We start from the raw sequence: 26,808 nt of genomic DNA, 5'->3' as shown, positions 1-26,808 counted from the left end.
TTTTATTAAATGATTATGACATTTAAGAAAAGAAAATGCTTGGTTTGAAGTAACCACCTTCATTTGGAATGCATTTGTAGAAGATCTGCATTGTATATTGTATAGTGAATTGGAGTTCCCCCATTTCCACTCTATGTAATAAATGCTTATGCTTTTTGTAATATTTACATGCAATCCTTCATACATACATTCAAAAAATAATAATCTGGCAGATTAAATGTGTTTTCAGGAATCCACTTTGAAGGTGACACATGTAAAACAATATAATCTACAGAATATATTAGAATGAGACATGTATTCTGATACAGTATACCAGAATTGACCACTACGATTCATCCTTGATGGAGGTTTCTGTGCTAATTACTCTTTCAACTTTCAGGAAAAGTAACTGTTTCATCCCACTGGTGACCAAGTCTGCCCTTAGATCCATTTTTATTGCAGCTGCCTTATCTAACTTCTTTATCTTCACCCTTTATAGAAAACTTCCTGTGGCCAGGAAAGATTTCCTTTCCTTGTTCCTTCACCCTGAACGCAAAGCTTGACAGTACTTTAGGCTTAAATCACAGCAGTGTAAAGTCCTAACAGTGTAATTAATGCATCACCACACACAAGGAACTGCTCGCTAGTGATTTATTTCTTCAAACCTTCATATTATTACTATCAGCACTTGCTAAATACTTGCTTAAAATCTTTACCTTAACCATAAGCAAAGGTTTTCACTAAAGTCATTTTGTGTTTCAAATAATATTTAGAGTACTGTAGTTATGAAGAAAATAGGACCCATGTGACATTAGCATATTTTATCAAATTCTTTTTTAGGAAAATTGCCCTGCCCCAGGATTGAATAAAAATCGATTAGAAAGAAGATCTCTTGATGAGTATTTCTGATGGTAGATGTCCCTTAAAGGGGTTTGCCCATGAAAGAAAATTCTCAAATTTCAATCCTCTAGTGATGTTCACACAATAAAGATCATTTTCAACCCCTTACTTTACAATTTTGCGGTTTTAGCTCCTATCACTCTCCAGTCCAGTTAGTGTAAAATTCAAAAGTCTGGGAGGGGCCTCTCTAAGCAGACATATTATAACCCATGCAGTGCTGTGGGATACAGTGTGCCGAAAATCTACCCTTTCATTTAGATTCTGAACAGTCTACTAGTATCTGACATATAGAAAATGAGATGAGAGATCAGAGATGATGAGATACATGAGATGTATATAACATTCTCAGCACTGCTAAGTCTCAGCTACATCCACACTGTCAGATCTGATGTACCTCCCCTTCTCCTGGATAAAGATTGTATCTGCCTGTAGCTAGTAGATTTACTTTGATCACAATGTGTTGTTTACGGCAGAAAGGAAGTGTGTGTCTGTGTAAGCTCGTCCTGGAATGCAAGGGTAGGAGCTAGAGGCAGAGAGCAGCTCAGCTCCACAGGGTCACACTGAAGAAAATATGTCTGCCAACTGAGCAGATCCCAGGTCTGGTCCAGGGGCAACCAAAATTGTGTACACCAGGACTGATAGAGTCAGGTTGGAACTACAGGCAGTCCCCGGGTTGCGAACAAGATAGCTTCTGTAGGTTTGTTCTTAAGTTGAATTTGTATGTAAGTCGGAACTGTATAGTTTATAATTGTAACTCCAGAAAAAAATTTTTTGGTCTCAAGTGACAATTGGATTTTAAAAATGTTGGATTGTCATAAGAACCAGGAATAAAGCTTCATTGCAGACATCTCTGATAACTGTTACAACTGTTTATTGTAGCCTAGGGTTAAAGTACAGTAAATTACCAAGTACCAGAGGTCCGTTTGTAACAAGGGGTCGTCTGTAAGTCGGGTGTTCTTAAGTAGGGGACCGCCTGTATATCTGTGAAATGCTGCATTTTTGTTAATATTAAATTAGAGAATGTGTTATTTTGTTTTCCTGTGTACATTTAAGAATGTTGTCTTTGTGGGAATTGCTTTATTTTCATTCCTTTAAAATGCATGAAACACCTCCCAACCATAGAAATGCATAATAAAGTCTAAAAAAACACCAAATTTGGCATTGCCATGGCTGTTACAAACTGTACAATAACCATAATTATAACCAACATGTTCCCTTTACAAGATCTTACTTTTTGCCCAACTGATATTCATTGTGAATGAAGTGACCCCGTAAGCCTTTCCCTGGTGTTAATTCAACAAAACAATCAGCATGAGAAGACACCAATAGAAGCTCAGATATCATTGGTATTTATTTGTACTCAGCTCCTCATTTACATAAATACTTATAGTATTCGAAAGCAGCAAAAATATTCCTGAAAACAGTTTGCATATTTAGGTTTAAGACATTAGTATATTTGTATATAACCTCTTTGATTGAGATTTGATATTGATGTTACAATCATGTGTTACGCTTATATATTTTTTAGAACCTAAACAATCAAGGGATTTGAAGTTTTCTTAAAGCACCAGGTCTGTTGTGCCTTTCCGACAACAAAACGAGAATTCTGCAGGAAGATTTTCTGGATCATGTGGATGGGGTTATAAAAACCCTTTATACTTGTACTGTGCTGATTTAAGGTTCAGAATCCATCCTAAAACCAAATGATCCAATCTAAGACAGAAAGAGCTGTTGTCACTGCTCAAACAGAAGCTTTTGAAATTGACAGTCATTGAGAAAAGCAATACAGTGCCAAAATTATAGGTAACAGAAAACACCAAACTTATTTGATTTATTGGGGTTTTCTTTTCAATATAGCATCAGAGAGATAAAAAAGGCACTCCAAATAATTCTACATATATTCTTATTGATGATGAGGATGACAATTAAGAGTTGAGAAAAGATTTTATATCAATTCAATTTGAGGGAAGAAACAATTGCTCTATAAATTAAACCAACAACCTCCTAAATAATCCTATTAATGTTAATCGCATCACGGACCCAAAAATATAGTATGAGTACTAACCATTAAAGGATAACTTTCCTACAAGTTATATCACAGGGTATGTGATCTCTATGGATTACTATGGAGCACTGGGAGTATGGAGGCAGGAGGAGAACGGCATACGGCAATTCTATGGATGTGAAATAGGTGCACCAAATGTATAGCTGTCATATCAGCCATGTTTATCTGACTCTATTGTCCGTAATGTAACTTACAGTCAATAATCATATAACACTTGCATTATGTTTCCTTTCCTATAGTTTTCATATGCCCATTGGCATCCTTGCTGGTCGTTACCTGTAGTAAACATCAAGGCAACGTGTGGCACATGTTTATCTATAATGCTTTTTTTTTGGCAGGTCTTGGTTTAGAGGATGTAATGAACCTACAAAGAGTAGGAGCCTGGTTTACTGTACAGTCTTCTATTCTTCAATATGATATTGATATACATATATCTAATGTAAACATTAAGGGGAATATCTGATCAGGAATATTCCTTCCATGTATAAGGAGCTGTTAATATCTTTATGGCATCTGTATATCGTGAAACCATAACAGAGCTGAAATAATTTTGACTGAATATTGCTTCATACAAAGCCTTTCAAAAAAGCAACAAATTCTTGACTAGAACTGGACAGAGGCTAAGGTAACAGTGTAGCTATTTCATATGCCTTCCTAAATGATACTAGAACTGCTTTTAATCGGTTATACATCCTAAATAGTACCAAATCCCACTTCACCTCTTCTATTATCCAATCCCTCATTGCACTTTTTAAAGTAATAAAAGAATGAATTTTTATTACACCAGGCAATTTCAGATAAGGTCAATGTGGTTCTGTATTGCCGGTAAAATGTACACGTGTGTTGTGTTAAGATGGAAAGCTGTCTCTTTTCAGGGAAACACTAAGCAATTTCTTTTCTGTTCCACAAAAAGAGTTCCCATAGTAGAGTTGTGAAGGTTGGGTTACTTCAGGAGAAGGTCACCCACAGATGCAGCGACCTCCGTGTTCACTTGGGCCGATACACTGGCTGGGATAATGTTGAGATACAAGTCATATTGTTGGTCCATGCCTAGGTAGCTGTCACTCATGAGATACAGCGTGTAGATGCACCTGATAAACAGAAGAAATGGAACAAGCATTTAATATGATATATATTACCAAGTGGTAATGTAACCAGTAATAGTCTCTGCCACTTACCTTCCAGTGTTCTCCGGAGTGTAAAACGCAATGGATACTGTGTTTTTATTTCTTACATATCCCACTCTCTTAAGTGCAACAAGCTCTTTCTTGTCCACCTCTCCCAGAACTAAAAACCAACCCTCATCCTTTGCCTTTGGGAACCTGGGAGCAATTGCTTTGCTATCTTGCTTTCCCTGAAAGAAATAATGTATGATTAAAATGCCAGATAAATACATATACATAATTTTTTAAATAAATGTCTATACACTAGACATTTAAAATAATGTAGACCTCAATATTCTTATAACCATCCACAAAAGTGTGTATATAGAGTCATGAGAAAAAAAAAGTACACCTTCTTTGAATTCTATGGTTTTATGTCAGGACATAATAAACCTAGTATTAAAGGGAACCTGTCATCAGCATCTGATCTAATAAGCCACTACTAGTTTATCATCAGGCAGTGTAACACCTTTTAGTTTTTGTTTCTTTCTTGTTCCAGTGTGGTAAAAATCAAGTCTGAAGTTAGATGTAAATTGGTTGTATAAAGTCAAGGAGGGAGAGCGTTTTACTCTGAATTTGTCTCCTCTGTGATTGACATTGTGCATCGGACTTCAAGAAATTTACTTAGTGATTAGCTTGACTTTCATGTTAAAATCTCTGCCTCCTTGACTTTATACAACCAATTTACATCTCACTTCAAAGTAGATTTTCTAAAAAAATGATGCCACCGAACTGGGTCATGAAATACAACATCAATCAGGTCAATTTCTGATGACAGGTTCCCTTTAAATAGACTTAACATTAAGTAAATGCAATGGCAGATGAACAAGAACAGGACCCACCATTAAGTATTTAAGGAAAACTAGGACAAAAGATAATATAAAAGAAAAATAAATAGAAAAACTATTTTACAATGAAAGGGTAATAAGCAGCCAGGTGCTGATAATTCAATAATTAATTGATCATCAGAAAGTATGACCACCTTTACAACAGCATAAGTTTGGAAATTTTATTGATCTGGAGAATTTAGGTATGTGTTAACACAACAATGAGGAAAGACCACAGCAATGATCTTACTGAAGCAATTGTTGACTGCCAAGGATTATTATGCATTTCCAAATAATGTTAAGTCCATGATTCTACAGTGAGAAAGATCATTTACAAAGACATTCAAGGACACCTCATATTCTTCCCAGGAAAGGATGCCGCAACAAATTTACCTCAAGGCTAGACTGTGCAATGAACAATTTAAACGTAAAAGATTAGCAATTTAGTTGCCATCAATGCAAATACATTTGATATTCCATATATGACCCGTAAACCATATACTACTTGGGACCTCCTCATAAGGGGGCACAATACTACTTAATCTAATGTGTTAATATTAATGATGCATGTGAGGCAGTGATAAAGACTTTGTACCTTTTTGTATCCTGACCGTATCCTGTGCAGATTCACCTGCAGTACATACTCCTGATCAGCATGTAATGAAATCCATTTTTTCTCCTGCACCCCCGGGAAAATGATGGGAATGGAAATTTCATTGTGTGTTTGTACTGGGTCTTCCCACCATCCTTTAATAGTCATCTGGACGTCAATCGTTGGGAGATTTAACACAAAGTTCCATGCCTAAAATGCAACAAGCAGACATGAATAATAAGAAGCTGCACATAACAAATACTACAGAAAACTATTGCATTATTCCATATTCTGGAGACAATTCATGCTCAGGAATGTAATCCCCTTCTTGTATGTTATTGAGAAATGTTCTGGAACTGGGAACAAACAGAATTCTATATGCGAACTGCTGACAGCATTTGGGTTTCGAGCAATTTGCCTACACACAATTGGGTCCAAGGTGATCACATAAACATCACAGTTACCCACAATCATGCGGCTTGTTAATATATCTGCTTAACAAATCGCCCACCACATACATGACTGCATACGGCAGCCGTATACCTCTGTCTGTCTCCATATACTGAAGTACAACAGGCACAGCATATAGGCTCATACTGTTTTTGCAGGTACTAGGAACACCAGCCAAACATATTTATCTGAGGATTAATCTTCATCTATTGAATCAGACAAGGACGCCACCATGCATACAATTATTTAATTAGCAGCCAAATCCTCTTCCAGTTAGCAGCCGTTGCAGGCATACTGATGTGGCAAAAGATGCAAATCTCGCAGTGGTACTGCTTTTTCTCATTACTACTGCAATTAGCACTTAAATTGATGCTTTAAACCTGCTAATTTCTGGAATAATTCAGAATTTTGATGTTACCTGGGATCGCCTCACAGTAGAGTCGGCACCAGATTGCTACGCAAATTGAAGTGCTTTTCAGCCAAATAACCATCATCGTATCAGACAGAGCCAATTTGCATTTGGTTTAAAAGATAACAGAATGACAATTTATGCAAATAAATTAGGTAAGTTTACTTCTGAGTTCTCCCTGAGCTAATTATAACAATGTCCTGATAATTTTTCATCACATTTGAAACTTGTTGTGCTGCAACTTCCATTACGGCAGAAATGTGGTAAGTGAAAGCTTGTTCCAATTTGTACAAATTACCTTTACACTGATTCCTTTTGTTTTATAGTAATTGAGTTCCTCAAGTAAACATTACATTTTATTGAAATATTACTCATTCACCCTACTTGTAGTAGAAAATCTGGGTTCAATGAAATAGATTACAGGGAAAATGGGAGAATCAATCAAAAAACATCAATATTAACATTATGACAAATCCATAACTGTGTTGTCATTTAGAAGGATACAATTGTAAGTCTTATGATGTAGAGCTCCAGTGCAGCTATCAGCCTAAATCAAAGTTCCAAATAGTGAATGGTACCAAAAGGCAATAGTAACAGCTTAGAAAATTAAGAAATTGCAGCATTATCTCTTCTAGATCCTAATCTAATTTTAAACCATCTATTTTACTTAACTATAAGCTCGGAAAAATGGCTTAAAACATGGTCTCTATACTCTGAGTGTATGTAGAATATTGTATACATACACTTCTAGGAGAATAGTAGGGGACAGTCATAAACAATTGCACAAAAAGCCTCAAATAAATAAAGATTTATAAAAGGTGTACAATTTTGCCACTCAGAGCATTACACCATATACACTCAAGGGACAAAAAGGGTCTGGATTAAAATGCTTGCTCCTAATGGAAAGCACATAATAGTCTGTGGAGAAAACATTTCCATGTGTGGGAACAACAGCTTAATGAGTAGAAGCAATATCATATTAAGCACCTAATGAAGTGGATAGCCATAAACCCAGTTCTGTGTTGGTTAACAAGTCTAGTTAAGTATGAATGTCATTTCCATTGGAAATTCAAATAAATACATTAGAAATCATCAGATTTCTATTCAGGGTTATGTAAATTAGCTCTACAAAACCTGAAATAGAGGGAAAATGGAGTAATTTTTTTCTTAATATGCTCCAAGACTGTCTTAATACTGTGAGTTTATTTTCAATTATCTATCAATGATCCGCTTTTATGAGGACACACAAATTCTTCGATCAACCTGGCCTCTCATTAGGCTGGCCGTACACACATTATAACCCTGTCAACAAAAAATATTCCTCTTGCCCTCTCCACATATATGCACAATTGGCGGAGCTGGGTGTTCTGAAAATGGAGAGGGGACCCGACACGTATGGTAGTGGTTTATAAAGTATTGTGTATGTTGATAACCTTTCAAATCTTGTTAAGAAACAATTGGGAGTTCATAATCATATTCATAAAATGCCATCTTTGGGGCTTTGGGACAGAGAATCCCACAGCAATTCTACAGTAGCAGTGAAAGTATTTTCTTCTGTGCAAAAAGTTCTAGTCATAAAATAGCAGATATAGCATAACGACGTAAATAAAACAAATATCTAGACGTTGCTTTGCTAAATCTTCTAAATTGTTACTGGAGACTGCAAAATATTCTCCCGCGGCCACCTCCTACTGAAATGCTGGTAATAATCTACACATTGGACCATAACGTGTCAATCATCTGATGTAAACACTACAATATAGACTGCTCTAAGGAATGAGGTCTTGTTTTTATCTTCATTTTTAACTTCATGTTTTAAATAGTTATTAGTTAGTCAAAACTTTTATCCTCAAGTACCTTTAGATTTTATCATGTAAGATTAGTAGTTTACATCAATAACATTAAAACCTCCTCCCTAATAATGTATAGGTATTCCTCTTGTCACCACAGTTTTGGCTCTTTACGGCATGGACTCTACAAGGTTAGGTGGCAGCTGGTACAAACACAGCAGGTGATTTAAGTTGTTTGTTTAGGCCTCCATGAAGGTAATTTGTTTTTCCAAAAGAATATCTTCACCATCTATATCATGCTAAAAAGAGTATTGTCCATTAGCCAAATCCGAAGCTATGACAGGCTATGCTTGGTGATCTACAATGGTGAGCTAGGTTGTATGTGTCAAAGTAAAATAACCCTGAATGCCAGGACACAAGTGTACCCAAAAGAACATTGGCCAGAGTAATGACTACACTGGCTTTCCTTCATCCCATAGTAAATCCCACCGGGCCCACAATTCATTAAATCTAGGCCCCCTTCACCCATTTCTTTATGGTGGAATTCTGATGCCAACATGCCCACCGTATAACCTACCAGCGATGGGCAGGGTGAGCGTGGGCAAATGGGAAGCTGTGACGCAGTGTATGTTGTTACACCAATCACACCCAGTATTTCTTTAGGTATTTTGCTACTGTAACACCTTAGTGAGATTAGGCTAGTCAAGCTAGTCTTTGAGTCCCCTGTAATTCACCAGCTGTTTCTTGGGTCACTGTAAAGCTCAATAACTTGTGAAAACTATAAGCACTCCACAAGACAGTACCTTGCCTTTTGATTTCCAACCATTTGAAAATGGTAATGCAAAAGGATAATTGATGTTGTATACATCAAAACTGGTTTTAGAGTTTTGGTAGACTGGAATATAAATTTACAACTGAAAAAAGTGAAATGATTACCTGTGAAACATGTGCAGCTGAGAGCTCATTATCTACAAGAGAAAAGAAGATTTCTTCTCTGCCTCCACATGCATCGACCAGCTCTGGAAGACACTCAATAGGTCCAGTCATGTCTTCAGAATTATTCATTCTTTTTCCTGTATTCCATTTTCTTAAAGAGAAACAAATGAAATAAGAATAAAAAAGGTTTATTCAAGATGTTCATGATCCTCTCTTCTAAGGATGTACAAAAAGTGCTTTGAAGGTTGAAGGCCCCTGAAGATCACAAAAATGGGTGCCTACAAGTTCCTCACAGTGCCCTACTTCTTTAGGAATTCTGTGGTACCTATCTCCCGTATTACTGCAGAAATTAAAAAAGCACTGGTCACATATACAAATTATATTGGCAACTTGCAGGCCTTGGTACAGGGGATAAATGTACATAGAAGGAAATTCCCTTTAAAAGCCAGTATCCTCACATTGTACACTGCAGCAAATACATGAATGCTCCACTTGAATTCTACACTAGCATAGGATATAGTACACTAAGAAACAATGCTAGGTAAGTAGCACATAGATAAAACATAATCCTATAAGACCATTTACTTTGAAAGGAATCCTACCAATTTAGATTTTTTTTTTGAGAACCAGCTTTATTGGGGGTACAATATTACGTATATTGTACATGTAATAAATATTACAATGTAAGAATGCATAAAGAGATATAACATAGATACATTTTTAATGATAAGCGTGTTACATAAGCATTCCCTTCAATTTTCAGACGCAATATGCTACCCTAACCCTTTTTTTCCCCTATACAATAAACACTAGAATAATAGGTTGGATGCAACAACCATGTCTCTCGCTATCACATAGGAGTTACTTGTTTTAGGCGGTGTATGTGGTGAACAACCCTCATCTCTTCGATACCTTTCTGCGGTACTTGTCTACTGCTCTATGACCCTAACTTTTTCCAAGGTCCCTTTTAAATCTTCAGATTGTTATACCCTATTCACAGGATAGGGGATAACAACATGTGAACTGAGAACATGCGTCTAGTATTTTAATTCAATACTCTTGGACAGGCCCGGCGTCAGCACCCGGCTGACCCGGGCCCCACAGCTCCAAAGGGGCCCACCACGACGATGTGGCACCGTATTACGGGGCCCAGGTTCGCCGCTGATTGCAGGCCGCATAGGAGGTGGGCGGAGAGGTAGTGGGATCGGCCCGGGAGCAAAGTATAATTCGGCATCCCACTCCCGTAGCAGCCCCGCCCTGCCCTACCCACCTCACATGTTGCTGCCCAGCCCTGCGCTCCCCGGCACACCCATCACTCCTGGCCCGCCCTGCGCTCCCTGGCCCGCCCACTTCACCTGCGGATCGGCCCGTGCGCCTTCCGGCTGAGCGGCTCGCGCCCGGCCTTGGCGCCGGATGTCCAGCCCGGCCTTAGTGCCGAATGTCCAGCCAGGCCTGCGCGCCGGATGTCCAGCCCGGCCTCAGCGCCGAATGTCCAGCCAGGCCGCCCTCTCCTATGCGGTCCACCTGTCCCTGTCCTGACCGAGTGACATCCTGCTGGGGTGAGTATGATTGTACATATGTAAATGCATGTATATTTGTGTGTATGTATACTGTTTTATATACTGGATGTGTGTATGTATGCTGTGTATAGTGTATATATGCTGTATATCTGTGCATTTGTGTTGTATATATGTTGTATATCTGTGCGTACGTGTTGTATATATTGGATGTGTGTGTATATATGCTGTATATCTGTGCATATGTGCTGTATATACTGGATGTGTGTGTATATATGCTGTATATCTGTGCGTATGTGTTGTATATACTGGATGCGTGTGTGTATATGCTGTATATCTGTTCATTTGTGCTGTATATACTGGATGTGTGTGTATATATGCTGTATATCTGTGCGTATGTGTTGTATATACTGGATGCGTGTGTGTATATGCTGTATATCTGTGCGTATGTGCAGTATATACTGGATGTGTGTATATATGCTGTATATGTGTGTGTGTATGCTGTATATACTGGATGTGTGTGTATATATGCTGTATGTGTGTGTGTATGCTGTATATACTGGATGTGTGTGTATATATGCTGTATGTGTGTGTGTATGTATGCTGTATATACTGGATGTGTGTGTATATATGCTGTATATGTGTGTGTGTATGCTGTATATACTCGATGCGTGTGTGTATATATGCTGTATAGCTGTGTGTATGTGTTGTATATACTGGATGCGTGTGTATATATGCTGTATATCTGTGCGTATGTGTTTTGGTATGTTAAATGTCTGTTTTTTAATGTCGCTACTTAAGTTCACTGTTAAGGGGCCCACTGAGGCTCTATCGCCCAGGGGCCCACTGAAACCTGGAGCCGGCCCTGCTCTTGGAGTGTGGGAAATTCCTGAGCACAGCACTCCGTTATCTTAAGAACTCACATAGACAATGGGGGAAATTTAGCTATAAAATGAAAGCTGAGCTCTGATTGGTTGTCATGATCAAGTGGAACAGTTTTGCTCTCAGACCTTTATGATAAATCTCCCCTGACAAATAAAAGTGCTGGAGAATTTGCGGCACTTCCATGGTATTAAATGGTGGGTCCATCACTTACTTCATTTAATGAGAATGGGGCGCACATTCTTGTTAACTGCTGTGAGCATTCTCATAAATGGAGGGGCCCAGTAGTTGAACCCCCACTAATCAGGTTGTTATACATAAAGCCCCCAGCACTTTGCAACTGCTTTGTACTTTGGTTACACTAGAAGGGTCCTGAAGAGTAAAACTCTTTCTTTAATATTATTAAACATAATTTTAGCTTTAGTACCTGATTCATTCATCTGTGCTCTTGGATAAGCACCCAGACTAATTTAGTTTCATTGTTCCTAAGGTAAGGTAAGATAAGGTAAGCTCCTGTGGCTGTAAAGTAAATGAAGGAGTCTAATTGTCAAATATGTTAAACTGGATTTGAGTTATGGACACTGAGGAACTTCCACTATCTACCATTGCACTTTGACACCACATCAGACTGATGCTTCAGCTACAAATGCAGCAGTTGTTAATTTGATTACCACAGCATACTATAGGTGACACATAGAATGGATACACAATCTGACTGCCAAAGGGAATGACAAAGCCTCAATATGTTAATAACTGAGCCTGGCAGCTGTCAATATAGATAGTAATTTCATTCCATGTGGGCATAATGCAGAATAAACTCCACTAGCACACTCTTAATTTTACTAAATTCCCTAAGCTGTGGTTGAGTTTTACAGTGCGGAACCTTAAATAATATATCCCCTGCGCACATGCATGAGACTTCGAAGGACGGGGGATTGTGTGATATAGAGAGGAAGAGGTTTTACAATAGAGTAATCTAGTGGAAGTTTTAGATAGCTTGACTACATGAGTTTTAACAAAATGCAGTAACACCTTCAGAATGTATTGGAAAGGTTGTGGATATCTATGCTTTTTACTGGTGACAGGTCCCCTTTAAATGCTAATAAACCTTTGAAGCTAAATTTCTATTTTAGAAATGAAAATAGTAAACTTTGTAATATACTTCATTAACCCATGAACAACCTGTGCTGTAATAGTACGTCACAAGGCCGTTAGGGAAGTATGGAGAGGGCTCTCTCCATACGGTCCAGGTGTTTGCTGCAAATTGTAGCCAACACCCACGATCGGCGTGCCTCTCATTTAGGTAGATCTGTGGTTGCAGTGAAAACTGCTTTTTCTTTTTTCATTTTATTTTTTTTGTAGAGAGTGTATACTCTCTCAGTCTGTACAGGTGAGTTAGTAAGACCTTATTTAATTATTGCTACCTATCTGAGAATCCCTTGTCACTTAGGTTATACATGACAGGAAATCTTACCACCAGCTGATGGGCTGGATGGGAGCACAAAATGTGTCAAGGCTACTGCTTATTGATTAGACTTTTCTGTCATATAGTAGTAATAATAATGAGATGACAGTACACCCTCCGAATTTAAAACATCTGGTCTCTTACATTTAGTAGAAGAAGGGTTATTTTACTGCCCCCAGCAGGTAGGGATGGTACAGTCTCTAGTTGATCATGTGATTCTCTCTAGATATATAATGGGTATATATAGTAAAGGTATAGAAATCACACAAGCTCATCCCTCCTCTCTCCAGCACGTGGCTGTATGCTCACCTGGGCGAGCAAACGTTCATGTGAAAGGAGCGTTACTCATAGATCCAGGCACCGTGACTATGGTAATCTTATATTTGTTATCCATGGCCTCTTTCCATTTAAAGTAAAATGTTAAAATTATGCTAATGAGTCAGGAGGCCTCTGTGGTTTTCAGCAGAGCTCCTCCCTGCTTTAGCTTGACAGGCTGTTACAGTGTGCATAAAGCAGTGAGATTACATCAGACAGAGGTGAAGTCCTGAGGGAGCAGAGCAAGATGGTGAAAGAGCCTAAAAGCCTGTGAAGCTACAGCACATAGGGGCTCTGGTAACACCCTGAAGAGCCTTTCTGGCTACTTAGCATAATTATAAAAGTTGATTTTAGAAGGATGGAGGCTATGGATAACAAGAAGATTACCACAGTCATGGTGCCTGGATCTATGAGTAAGGTCCCTTTCACATTAGTATTTTTTTCTGGTTGTATTCTACCTATACCGAACCGTTTCAGTACGGGTAGCATACAGCCACATACATTTTAATTGGCAAGATGTCCATCCAATTGAATGGACTTATTACTTGCCATACAGCACAAAAAGATTAAGCTTGCTCTCTTTTTCTCAGTGAGGAAGTCTGTGTTGCACTCCTCCCTTTGGAGAATGGAGGAGTCCTCTCTCCAGTGCATGGCAGTATACTCGCCTTGACTGTAGCATACATTCCTGTGAAAGAGGCCTTAGTGTCCCTGGATTATCATGCTTCATTTTCATTTCAGATTCCCTTTAAGAGTGGCATTTTAAGACTACATACCTGAAGAGATACAGATGATGTTTTTCAATATTTGGCACAGTAAGTAAACTGGATTCATGTATCCATCGAGCTTGGACAACCATTTGCACTAGATTTGTTATGTTTAGGACTGTGGCAAGCCAGCCATGATGAGCTGCAACATCCAACATTGCCTACAGAAGATGATCAAATATACATTAAATTATGTCAGATATATTACACCTTTTAAGATTTTATCATTGGTAAAATATAAGAAAAATAGCTTCACTTGGCCTCATCCTCTCTGACAACACTATCAAAATCAGACGTGATTAAATTTACCTGTGCAAATACAAATATACCATATTACAAATTATTTATTTAACAAAAAATAGGCTAAAATGCAGAAATGGTTTGTAAAAAATAAATTACACCCCGACTGTGACTAATCATGTAAAGGATAGGTTCTGCAGGTTTGTTCTTAAGTTGAATTTGTATGTAAGTCAGAACTGTATATTTTATCATTGTAACCCCAGCAACACTTTTTTTGGTCTCTGTGACAATTGGATTTTAAATATGTTGTATTGTCATAAGAACCAGGATTAACAATAAAGCTTAATTTCAGACACTTAATACCTGTTATAGCTCTATTTATTAGAATATAAATACCCTGGAGATCAAAGTTAGAGAACACCACACAATTTCCTAAATGTTAAGGTAATTGTGTAGTTCTATGTGACTATATCCTAACATGAGTAAAATAGCAGTATTTTAACCCCTTAATGCATTATAACGTATATGTAAGCCTTAATGCGTTAAGGATTACGGCAAAAACCATTTACCTGCTGCCAGCAAAGCCGCTGACGGCAGATAAATGCTGGTGGTTGTATGAGAATTCAGGATATAGATAGTTAGCAAATTCTCCATGCAATGCAATACAGCAGTATTGCACTATATGGTAGGAAAGATCAGCTCACAAGAGTTAACGTACCCTTGAAGGTCTAAAAAGAAGAAAAAAAAATAAAATGTAAAATTAAAATCGCCCACTTTTCCTAAAACTGATCTAAAAATAAACAAATAAAATCATAAACATGTTAGGTATTGCAGCGTATAATAATATATAGTAAAACGGTTATTCCCTGCAGTGCACCCCGTAAAAGAAAATCGCGCCCAAATGTCCAAAACACCACCTTTTTCTCCCAATTGTTTTGTTATGAAAACATAATAAAACCTTTTAAAATTTGGATCCTTGTGATCACACTGATCCAAACAATAAAGTGAAAAATGGAAACCCAAAAAACGAAAATGGCCTGGTCCTTAAGCTTATTACATAAGTCGCATATATTCTAAAGCACAGAATAAAAATGTAAATTAGATAAAAGAACACGGATCAAAATCACTTTCAGATACCTGCAACTTGATTAATATTGGTATTAATCTGGCACCTGGTAAAATCTGACAAACCCTATTTAACTGGCAGCCTAACTTTCCAGTTTTCATTGACTTTGCAAAAATGGTGTCCATATACTGGGAGCAGGCTGGCTGACTGGCTATCTACTGGGGGGCAAGGGGCTGAATAGCTATATACTGTGACCGATGTATTTCCCACCCTAGGCTCGAGTTAAAAGGTTTTCACAGTTTTTGTTGTAAAATTAGGAACCTCGGCTTATATTCAGGTCTGCATATACGGTAATTTGCTTAATATTTAATACCATCTAGTGAATGAATTGATAAAATTCTATATGCCTACCACCAGCACCAGAGGGAGCCAAAATTAACTGATATGTAGTATGCTTACACTATATATGCTCCTAGCGTCTCCTGCCAGCAGAAGTGTGATCTGACCATCTGAATTTAAAAAATAATACTTAGTTATTTTTATTTTTAATGCTTTCTTTATGCAAATGATAAAAAACTTGATTATTTATGTATTTTAGGTACACAGATGAGTCATTATAAAATAATCCACTTTTATGTTTCCCCACTTGAAACATAGAAAAAAAACTAAAAAAAAAATAGAGTAATTTCCAAATAGAAGAAAATTAAGTCCCTTGTATGCATTCTGTTGTCTATTAAAGTCAGTAAGACTGCAGCTGAGCCTTTCTTTCAGTGCAGATTTAAGTTAGCTGGACAGTAGCAGGGAAGCTAATTGTAAATCACACAGAAGTTCACGACACTCCCTGCTATTCATTAGGACACCGGCTGATACCAGAATTGATCAAGGCTTGCTGTAGTAAATCAGCGGGTCTCCCTTGACAACTAGAATCAACAGTTTTTCTTAGGAATCAAGATAATAACAGTTGTTGCTTTCTACAATCCATCAATGAATGTGCTGGTGATTTTCTGCACTCTAATTTACCATGTATTTTCTCCATATAGAAACATATAGTATTATCTTAAATCGAGCAAATTGTATTTGAGCATCCTATTTTAATCTACAATTTTGGTCTCTTTCAATTTTCAATATAATAAAGGTTACTTTTTACATATTTCATCCTGCCAGCAAATCCCTTATGTAATAGGTAATTCTCTTTCAGTGTCGGCTTTTGTTCTTAATTAACGTCAGTAGTAACAGAATCATTGGTGAGTAAGTCTCTCATAATGCCATAGGGCTAAGTTTATTAACCTGGGATTTCAGCAAGATTTTGGAGTGCTTTTAACCCTTCCTCCAAATCCACCAGTTGATACAAGAGTATGACTACATTTATTATTTTCTAGAATGCAAGAAATGCATAAATTCTATAAAGACTATATAGAAAAAAAATAAGGTGGATAGAAATAATAATAAAGGGGTTGTCCACTTTTAGAAAATTATTGATGTGGTTTGTGTAGGGAAAAGTTTACAATTTTCTAAAATACTTTTGTATCAATTCCTCGTGATTTGATCTTCTTGCTGTCCTTCTATAGAACGCTTCTATGCTTACTTCCAGTGGATAGAAATCTTTCCATGGTCTTGTGATGGACAAGCAGGTGCATAAGCGGTTACTCTAGTATCACAGAGTAACTAGTAGAAGTAGTTCACTAGAAGAAATACGCACACGACATAGCGCACTAAGAAAGTACTACGCTATGCCGTGTGCATATTTCTTCCAGTGAACTACGATGGTGAATAGTGGCAACCAAGAAGGATAAAAACGCAAGGGCGCAGGTCTGCATAGATGATTTATTCCTATTGGAGGAACTATAGGATTGTGCCTGCTTGTGGATAATAGTACATTGAAAGGCAGCTCGTGGAACACAGTATTAAAGGAAAAAGGACAAAAAAGTTGGAAGATAAGGAGCTCCGGTCAGAATAATCTTTCTAAGATCTCTAACCTGGATGGAGAAGGTGGCATTAATCCTTCTGTCTTCTCTGCCTTGCTCCGCACTAGATCTTTGTACAAGCAGTAACACTGATTCTGTGTTCAGATTGGCTGAGCTGCTTGTGAACGTTCACGTGAATGCCCACAGTGTTATTGGTGTCAATGTCCATAGCTGATGTCACAACCAGGAAGTCCAACCAACTTCTGGAAAAGCTGAGAGTGTTTTAAAGATAGCCTCATATTTCTATTAGCCCTACATCTCTGGATAGGGAGAAGCATAAGTATCATTGGAATTGTCAAAGGCTCCCTCCAGCTGTGCCAAAACTATTTTTTGTCACGTAACTTTGCAGTTACACTTTAAACTTTAAAGATGAAACTAGATGAAATTAACTATTTTATTAAGGTTGAAAGCATTACTATTAATAAATGTAGTAGATGTCTTATACATTGGTGTACATACCTACCACTGCAATATTGTGTCTACCTACTATACCATAAGGGTAACTCTGTTACAGCACTGCCTGCATGTTTCTGTACTTCTTGTTATGAAGAGATCTAGACACACGTCATATTCACATCATTAAGCTTTATCCAGTTTCCATGAAGACCTATGTTTCACACGCTGTAGCCCCTTGTAATACAGCTTTGGGGGTCACAGCATTTGTGTGTTCTGTTCATTGCTTTTGGACATGTTTGCTTCTGCACATTAGCATTTATTACTCACACCTTCTCAGTCTGATGGTGTGTGTTGTAGGTATGTGCTTATCCAACTTACAGGCAAAATTCTGTTTTTCTTTAATGAGGTTAATTATTAATGTGTTTGTGCAATAAATAGTACTGGTTATTTTATAACCCAGGAGTCAAGTGTTTAAAATTACAGCAGGTTTCCATGAGCAGGTCGACTGCATTTACTTTCCCTAAAAAAGGTGAAAAAACAGAAGACGTAGCTGGGGGGCATGACTACTCCACTATAAAAACAACAGCTACTTCTGAGCTCATAAAATGAATATATATTTGTGAAGATCTGTGAGATTTCACTTTCTACAGTGTTATTGCTAATGATAAATGAATAAGCATGGTTATTTTACACACAGCAGTGGATGCCTTCCATACCCAGACAGAATTAAAAAAAAAAAATAGAATGTCCTCCTTTTATCAGGGCTGTACTTTAAAGGACATCTACCACCATCATCAAGGACTGTAGACCACCACGCTGATGTACTAGTGCGTGCCTCCTCTGGCAGGATCCACTTTTCTTTTAGCTTTTTATGCCCTGGTTAAAAAAAATAAAATAATTAAATTACGCAAATAAGCCTGTGTTGTTAATGAAGCCTGGAGTCCCTCAAGCTCATTTGCATAATATTTAAAAAGAACCTGTCATCAGAAATAGCCCTTAAAAAGAAGCTTAAAGAAGTGTTTATCCTGCCTAAGGAGGCACACACCAGAATGTAAGTGTGCTTGGTATACAATCCTTTATTCTGGTGTTAGATGATGTTTAACCCCTTAACGACTTGGTCTTTTTATTTTTTTCACTTCCATTTTTCACTCACCACCTTCAAAAATCTATAATTTTTTTTTATTTTTCCACCTAAAGAGCTGTGTGACGGCTTATTTTCTGCATAACAAATTGCAATTCATAATGACGGTATTTAATATTCCATGGCATGTACTGGGAAGCGGGAAAAACATTCCAAATGCAGTTAAAATGGTAAAAAAAACACATTTGTGACGTTTTCATGTGGGCTTGGATTTTACAGCTTTCACTGTGCACCGCAAATGACATGTCTGCTTCATTCTTTGGGTACGATTACGGGGATACCAAATTTGTATAGGTTTAATAATGTTTTCATACATTTACAAAAATTAAAACCTCCTGTACAAAATTATTTTGGGGGATTTTGTCATCTTCTGGCGCCAATTACTTTTTCATACTTTGGTGTTCGTGGGTGGGTGGTGTCATTTTTTGGGACTTTTGATGGCGTTTTCATTGCTATAATTCTTAGGACTGTGCGACCTTTTGATCACTTTTTATTAATTTTTTTTATATTTTTCAAAATGGCAAAAAAAATGCCATTTTCAAGTTTGGACGCTATTTTCTGTTACGGGGTTAAACGCAGTGAAGAACCGTTATATAAAATATTACAATATTGATTAAACTGATTGCTTGTTTGTTTAGTAAGAGCTTTAAAGATTTGCATTGGGCAGCACGTTGGCTAATTGGTTAGCATTACAGCCTTGCAGTGCTGGGGACCTGGGTTCAAGTCGCAGGGTCAACATCAGCAGTTTGTATGTTCTCTCTGTGTTTGCGTGGGTCTCCGGTTTCCTCCCACATTCAAAATATACTGGCAGGTTGATTAGATTGTGAGCCCCATTGGGTACAGGGACTGATCTGGCAAGCTCTGTGTGCGCTATATAAAAAAAGAAATTATAATTATTACCCAGCAGCTTTGAGTTATACTAGTAGAAAAAATGGAAGAAGAACTAAACAGCGGAGGGATGAATAGTTTGATCATGGTTTAATGACACTTTGGCAATAAATCACAATGTAACCAATTTCAAAGAACTGTTGATAATGTCCTCTTGAAGAGAAAATCTACATTTCTTAATATATAATACAATATGTGTTTCCATAATAATTTCCCGTGCAACAGTTGTTCCTAAGATCAGCTGCAGTCTAACAAACTTAATTAATGAAAAAGTCATTTTCAGGCGCTATGTGGGGCTCTAAGAGCCTCAAGTATAGCAGCTAGTGCCGAGTTAATCAAAATGCTAATGCCGGATGAATTAAACTTGTGATTAACATTTCCCAGCTAATGCTTAAGTGAAATGATCACACCAAATGGGTTAAGCACTAATCATGTTATCCACTCCCATACAACAAAAAGGTGGGTGGCAATGACTTGCTGCTTTCATCTCTGATGCGCAGCTTAATGCAGCTGATAGTTTAGTCAAAAGGCATTAAAGTTATACACAATTTATGGGGATTTTAAAAAGAGAGAGATGAGATTATATCTCTTCCAGCAACAGCAACGCTGCAATGGTAACTTGTAGTGAACAGATAAAATAATGATCCTTACTTTCAAAGAAAGTAGCATCATTAGAACAAACTGTGAGCTGCTCACTTCCCCCTGAGTTCACCCATCGGTCAGTGGGGGGTGAGTGGAGAGATTTACTTCACAAAGTAAATCTTAACTTCACAAAAATGTAACCCCTGTTCACCAAGCGTAACTAATAAGCAAATTGCTTCAAGCAGGTATTAAATGAAAAGCTTAGATAAATTATACAGGTTTAACAACTATTTCATTAGCTTGTGCCGCTACACGTGTGCTTTTGTCATGGGATAGACTTTTTTCATTTCAAAACACACAGCACATCAATATAGTGGGATGCCCAAACTCCTGACACGTTCTCTGGGAATGTGTGACCTTACAAACTATATGCTATATATAAAAACATAAGGAAGGTCCTGTCTATATGCTCAGGTTAAAAAGAATGTCAAAATGTTAAATGCACAAGTCATCTGGCAAAAGAAGAAAAAATACCCCCAAAAACAAACACATATGTCTAGGACTATGCAATTCTGTGCAGTTCAGATCTATCAGTTTATCTAATCTTAACTTGTATCTCTAAAAGTATTTTACACTTAATACACTGTTACATGGTGTATTAACCTCTAATTGAGCAGCATATTCCCGATGATTATATTTTAGTTTTAAATTTAGGTGTTCACAGTACAGTATAAATAACAGAATTTGATTCCCTGGGTAGGTACAAATCTGGAGACACCAAAACTTAGGTTAAAGGGGTTTTCCAACAAAGGAAAAATCTCACATTTCAATCCCCTAGTAATATTAACACAATAAAGATTTTTAAACATTTTAACCCCTTACTTTACAATCTTACTCAGTTTTATTGCCTTTTTAGCTCCTTTCACTCTTCTGGCTGCTCAGTGCAAAATCCCAGGGTCTGAGCAGACACACTACTGTATTATCTATCTAGTTCTGTTGGGTGACAATGTGGTTAGATTATTAGGGTACAAGGTATATATACACTTTCATCTGGCTATTGACATTGTACACTGACAGAGAGATCAGACAGATCAGAGATACATGAGATTACACAGAGGCTGACAGACCATTACACTGTTACACTCTGCTGCCTCTCACAGCTATGTGCCTGAATTCCCCATCCCCCGGATCACTTATCTCCTTGTAGCTTGTAGTTTGCAGCCTCTCTCTGCTCACCATGTGCTGACAGGATGTGATCAGTGAGAGTCTCTGAGCCATGATGCGAATCTCCCTTTCCACCACATCCCAAATATGCTCTATTGGATTGAGATCTGGTGACTGTGGAGGCCATTTGAGTACAGTGAACTCATTGTCATGTTCAAGAAACCAGTCTGAGATGATTCCAGCTTTATGACATGGCGCATTATCCTGCTGAAAGTAGCCATCAGATGTTGGGTACATTGTGGTCATAAAGGGATGGACATGGTCAGCAACAATACTCAGGAAGGCTATGGCGTTGCAACGATGCTCAATTGGTACCAAGGGGCCCAAAGAGTGCCAAGAAAATATTCCCCACACCATGACACCACCACCACCAGCCTGAACCGTTGATACAAGGCAGGATGCTTCCAAATTCTGACCCTACCATTCGAATGTTGCAGCAGAAATCGAGACTCATCAGACCAGGCAACGTTTTTCCAATCTTCTACTGTCCAATTTCGATGAGCTTGTGCAAATTGTAGCTTCAGTTTCCTGTTCTTAGCTGAAAGGAGTGGCACCCGGTGTGGTCTTCTGCTGCTGTAGCCCATCTGCCTCAAAGTTCGACGTACTGTGCATTCAGAGATGCTCTTCTGCCTACCTTGGTTGTAACGGGTGGCGATTTGAGTCACTGTTGCCTTTCTATCAGCTCGAACCAGTCTGCCCTCTGGCATCAACAAGGCATTTCCGCCCACAAAACTGCCGCTCACTGGATGTTTTTTCTTTTTCGGACCATTCTCTGTAAACCCTAGAGATGGTTATGCGTGAAAATCCCAGTAGATCAGCAGTTTCTGAAATACTCAGACCAGCCCTTCTGGCACCAACAACCATGCCACGTTCAAAGGCACTCAAATCACCTTTCTTCACCATACTGATGCTCGGTTTGAACTGCAGGAGATTATCTTGACCATGTCTACATGCCTAAATGCACTGAGTTGCCGCCATGTGATTGGCTGATTAGAAATTAAGTGTTAACGGGCAGTTGGACAGGTGTACCTAATAAAGTGGCCGGTAAGTGTATACTTATGTATATAATGATGCACATCCTCCATTCTTTAACATGTCTGGTCAGATGATAGGGCCCCCTGACACTGCGGGCTCCATAGAAGCTGCTATGGCTGCAACCACTGTAGTTATGCTCCTGTCTCCAGCATCAGCGGACATCCAAGTGATGGAAATCAGGGCCCCAGAAACCTACCAAAAAGCCCCCATGGAGATACACATAGTAGCAATTTGAGAAAACTGGACAGCCTTATAATAGAGGGGAACATTAGGGACATCTTTTTGAGGAACAAAATGTTTTGAAAATGTGAGGTATCCTTTGACACTACACCAATTTGGAGACATAGAAAAGAGCCTAAATATTCTAGGGACAGGGAATGAAAACGATAAGGGAGACCATATTAATTGTACCTTGTACCCATGAGAAAGTGTGTTTTGACCACACGGCTAGGTCTTCACTAAATTGTTGTATAAGAGCGGAATTGTTCCATTTAAATAAGGTGGAGTGGTTGGATGGTGGAGTGAGACGGATAGCCAAGTACATTAGTGAGGGTTGTTTCTGAAAAGGCCAAATTCTGAAAAGGTTCTAATCAGATAGGGCCAGAGCACAGTACAAAAATACTTTTCATAGAAAAGGACCATATCAGCAAAGGAGAACACTTGGATGAATCTGGGCAAGTAGGAGCGAGTTTAACTGATTAAGGTAAAAATGTTTAAATCAAAAATAAGGAGTGAAAGGGGACTGTTTGGGGAGAAAGTGGTAGCAAAGGGGTTTGGGTATTATAATAATACAGACGATGTAGAATTCCAGTGCCATTTGTTCCTCTCCAATCACTGCATTGCCATAGGGCCTCAATTCCAGGGCAAGTATTGGCAAGAATTTTTTTTGTAGTAGACCTTCAGGACCCATTGCCATAACTACTTTGATGGGCCGAGCCACATCAATGATCTCTTGAAAAGAGACATCTGCACATAGGGCTTTTGCAAATGCTAGTGTTAAGTTAAGTGATCTCCATTGCAAAGAAAGCATATCAATAAGCGGAACTGTAAAGTTTCTAAAAATAATTTTTATAGCTACAATGGCAGAAAACTAACATTTTTCCAACATACATTTATTACCTTATTGCAGCGGTTTCTCTGGTAATCTTCTGCTATCATCCTGTCTCAGCCCTCTCTTGTCTGCATGCCATTCTGGTTGCCAAGAAGGACCCATAGAGTGAAGAGGAAAGAACAGGAGATGCAGTCTATGCATTGTGAGGTTCCAGAAGGGTGAGGTGGTGGAGCTATGCACTGAGCTAGTTCTGGTCTCTGATCAGTAATTAAAGAGGTTGTCTGACTATTCTAAAGATTTAGCATGTAGGTTGGGGAGGATTTTTTAAAAATAAAGCTTTACTCACCTGCTCCAGCGCTTCTGGTATCCCACGACACTGCCCGTCGGAGTCGTGCCCCTGTTTGTTTATGGTGGCATGGAAGCTAAGTTTCTAAAACTTCGGGGGCTTGTCCCACCCATCTCGTGTACCAACACTGTATCAGGCCAAAACAGCCAACACTGTAATGGGCAGGGTACTGTGTAAACTGGCCACTAAACCTATTACATGCCATGTTTAATAGTGACCGTAGCACTTAAGAAACCACACAGAGGAAGGTGGCTTTCCTCCATCACCCATGAAATGCACTATAACTTTATCATACAGCACCCAAGGACACCAAACGTACAGACTACTCTTAGTTACATACAGACCCCTTTGCACTTCTGGTAAGTGCTTTGGATGCTGGTAATTTACAGAACTTAAGCCCCTTACCAACATTATCACGGGCTGAGCCCTCTCCATACAAGGTGGGTGTTTGCTACATATTGCAGCAAACACCTACTGGTAACACCTGCAATCGGTGCTAGCAGTAAAAAGGAGGTGGAACGTGGGTGCTGCTATCTTGGCTTAGGCCATCGTTCCCCGTGATGTCATCAGGGAATGATGATCTGTCGCCATAACAGTTTCTGATAATGACGGGTGCCCTGATAGTTTCTGATAATTTGTTACAACATGCCAGTAGCATATTGTATTAAATGATCAGTAAAATATGCTAGGATCAATCAGACAAGCTAGGGTTAAAGTACCCAGCAGGGTAAAAATCCTAAAAATTCAAATCACCCACCTTTCCATAGAACTGATATAAAAATAAACAATAAAAATCATAAACATGTTATGTATCACCATGTCCCAAAATGTCTGATCCATCAAAATGGAAAATAGTGTCCGAAACACCATAAGGCATCGACGGAAAGGAGTTAGCTTCAGCATGCGATGGTCAACCTAAGAGTTATGAAAGTTGTCTGCAATTAAGTTTTATTGTTAATCCTTCTTCAGATGCCATCCCAAAATTATGATAATCCCATTGTCAAAGGGACAAAAAATACTTTGGTGTTACACAAAATATACCAATTCTGACTTGCATATTAATTTAACTTAAGAACAAACCTACAGAACCCATTTTGGACTATCATGGACTGTCTGTACTATCAATAAAATTGTGGTGAGCCCTCTTCAAATTTCCTTTTTCCTGCTTCCCATTACATTGCACTGAAAAGTGGATGGTGCCACTAGAGAGTACAATTTCATCAAAAACTAAGACTTCTTCTTTCAAATACATACACCTGTCACTCTGATCAAATGGCGCTACAAGGGATCCCTGTGGGGGGTCCCAGCATTCTAAAAATATTACTTTGCCATTGGATAGAAAAGAACCAGATATTAGTGGAAACCCCATCTAGAACCAAAATAGGCCATGACCAAAAGATCATGATCGATGACTATTAGTCAATCTAATATTCTACCAAATACAAAAAAATTGTAATGAAATAAAATTACAAATTCTATTTATATTTAGCATAAGCTATTTTTTTAATCATTAATGAACAATAATACTATAACCATGGCAACTGCCAACTTGTAGGAGAATTACAATTACCTACAGCGCGCACAAATGAAATCTAAATAAAGGCATGCCCCCCACAGAGATGTATTTTTTTTCCTGCACATATTCTAGTACGGGCACAGTACACCTGTGCTTCATGGAGGGCGAATAAGTTGCACCACAATATACCATTGTAAACCAATTTAACTGGCTAAATTATTTCTACTGTAAAAAAATAGAATTTTATTTCAACATACGTCTGCTAAATGCTAGGGAAAGTTTAATGTTAGCCTTGCACAAATATTTACAATTATCAACAGCTGCAATGGAGACACAAAGAAAGAGAGAAAAGAGAAAAAATGTTATTTTGTTCAACAGTTACATCAATAAAATCCAGACTACGAGTACATTACCGCCCCCATATATGCAGACAAAAAATGCTGTCAAAACAAAAGCATTTCCAGTCTTTCCATATATTCCTCTATATACATGAGGTATCAGTTTCTCCTTTAACCTCATAAAAGGAAAAAATAGTGCAGAAATCCTCATCTGTCTGTTACTTGAAATATAGTCTATAATCGCACAACAATGTGGCTGTTCTGGTGATTGGATTTCTGGAAGATGTGGCAAAAAGGGACTTATCTCACCAAGAAACACCATTCTAGATTTATATATAAAGTAAATATATGTATCTGTTGCTAAATTGTGGAAAGGGATAATATGAACTTATATTCATGTAATTAACCCTCCCTTACCCAGAACAATCTGAGAACAGACTTCTCTCTAATTGTCATATATTGAGTGATCATTTTTGTTTTTGTGCAAAAAAGGGAGAGAACGAACATTCAACCCCTCTAAGCCTAACGCAGCTACATAATAACAGCACAACTTTTTTTTAAAAACTTGCATCCAACATGTTAAAGATATACTCACACACGTTCCTGAATAAAGTTTTTTATTTCATGCCATTCTTCCATTATTTATTCCTACCATAATGCGTTCTTACTCAAATTCTTATTACCTTTGCTTCATTTTCTGGTGAATATACACATGTGGGGTATGTTTTAACTCCTCACATCTTACTGTTTTAGGAAACTACAATGTCTTTTTATAATAAATCTGAATTTGACCGTATTTTGGTTTAAATTTTAAATGTTATCACAGATTGCTGCAAAGTTTCATGAAGGTGGTTATGTGTGCTTTCTGGAAAAACAATATTTTGACAGGATAGGAGCTTTTTGCTTTGTGCGTTATATATATTTTTCAACAAATTTATGGAGTACAAGCAAATATTTCATGGCTTTT

General features: G+C 38.0%; 1 protein-coding gene across 2 annotated transcripts in view; it reads right to left on the bottom strand.

The window, feature by feature from the left end:
• Window positions 1-2,212: 2,212 nt before the first annotated feature.
• Window positions 2,213-26,808, bottom strand: part of ASCC3 (activating signal cointegrator 1 complex subunit 3) — a 498,380-nt gene continuing 473,784 nt past the window's right edge. For both annotated transcript variants that reach the window (XM_072141894.1, XM_072141895.1), the window contains exons 38-42: window positions 14,064-14,215; window positions 9,112-9,262; window positions 5,530-5,736; window positions 4,123-4,298; window positions 2,213-4,035 (exon numbers count right to left, since the gene is read on the bottom strand). In XM_072141894.1, coding sequence (XP_071997995.1) covers window positions 3,888-4,035; window positions 4,123-4,298; window positions 5,530-5,736; window positions 9,112-9,262; window positions 14,064-14,215 — 834 coding nt within the window. In that variant the 3' untranslated portion in view covers window positions 2,213-3,887. The remainder of the gene's footprint in view (window positions 4,036-4,122; window positions 4,299-5,529; window positions 5,737-9,111; window positions 9,263-14,063; window positions 14,216-26,808) is intronic.

The sequence above is a fragment of the Engystomops pustulosus genome, chromosome 3, assembly GCF_040894005.1.
Source record: "Engystomops pustulosus chromosome 3, aEngPut4.maternal, whole genome shotgun sequence".
NCBI classification, from domain to species: domain Eukaryota; kingdom Metazoa; phylum Chordata; class Amphibia; order Anura; family Leptodactylidae; genus Engystomops; species Engystomops pustulosus.
Note: the sequence above shows the minus strand (reverse complement) of the source record. Positions and strands in the feature narration are given on the sequence as shown.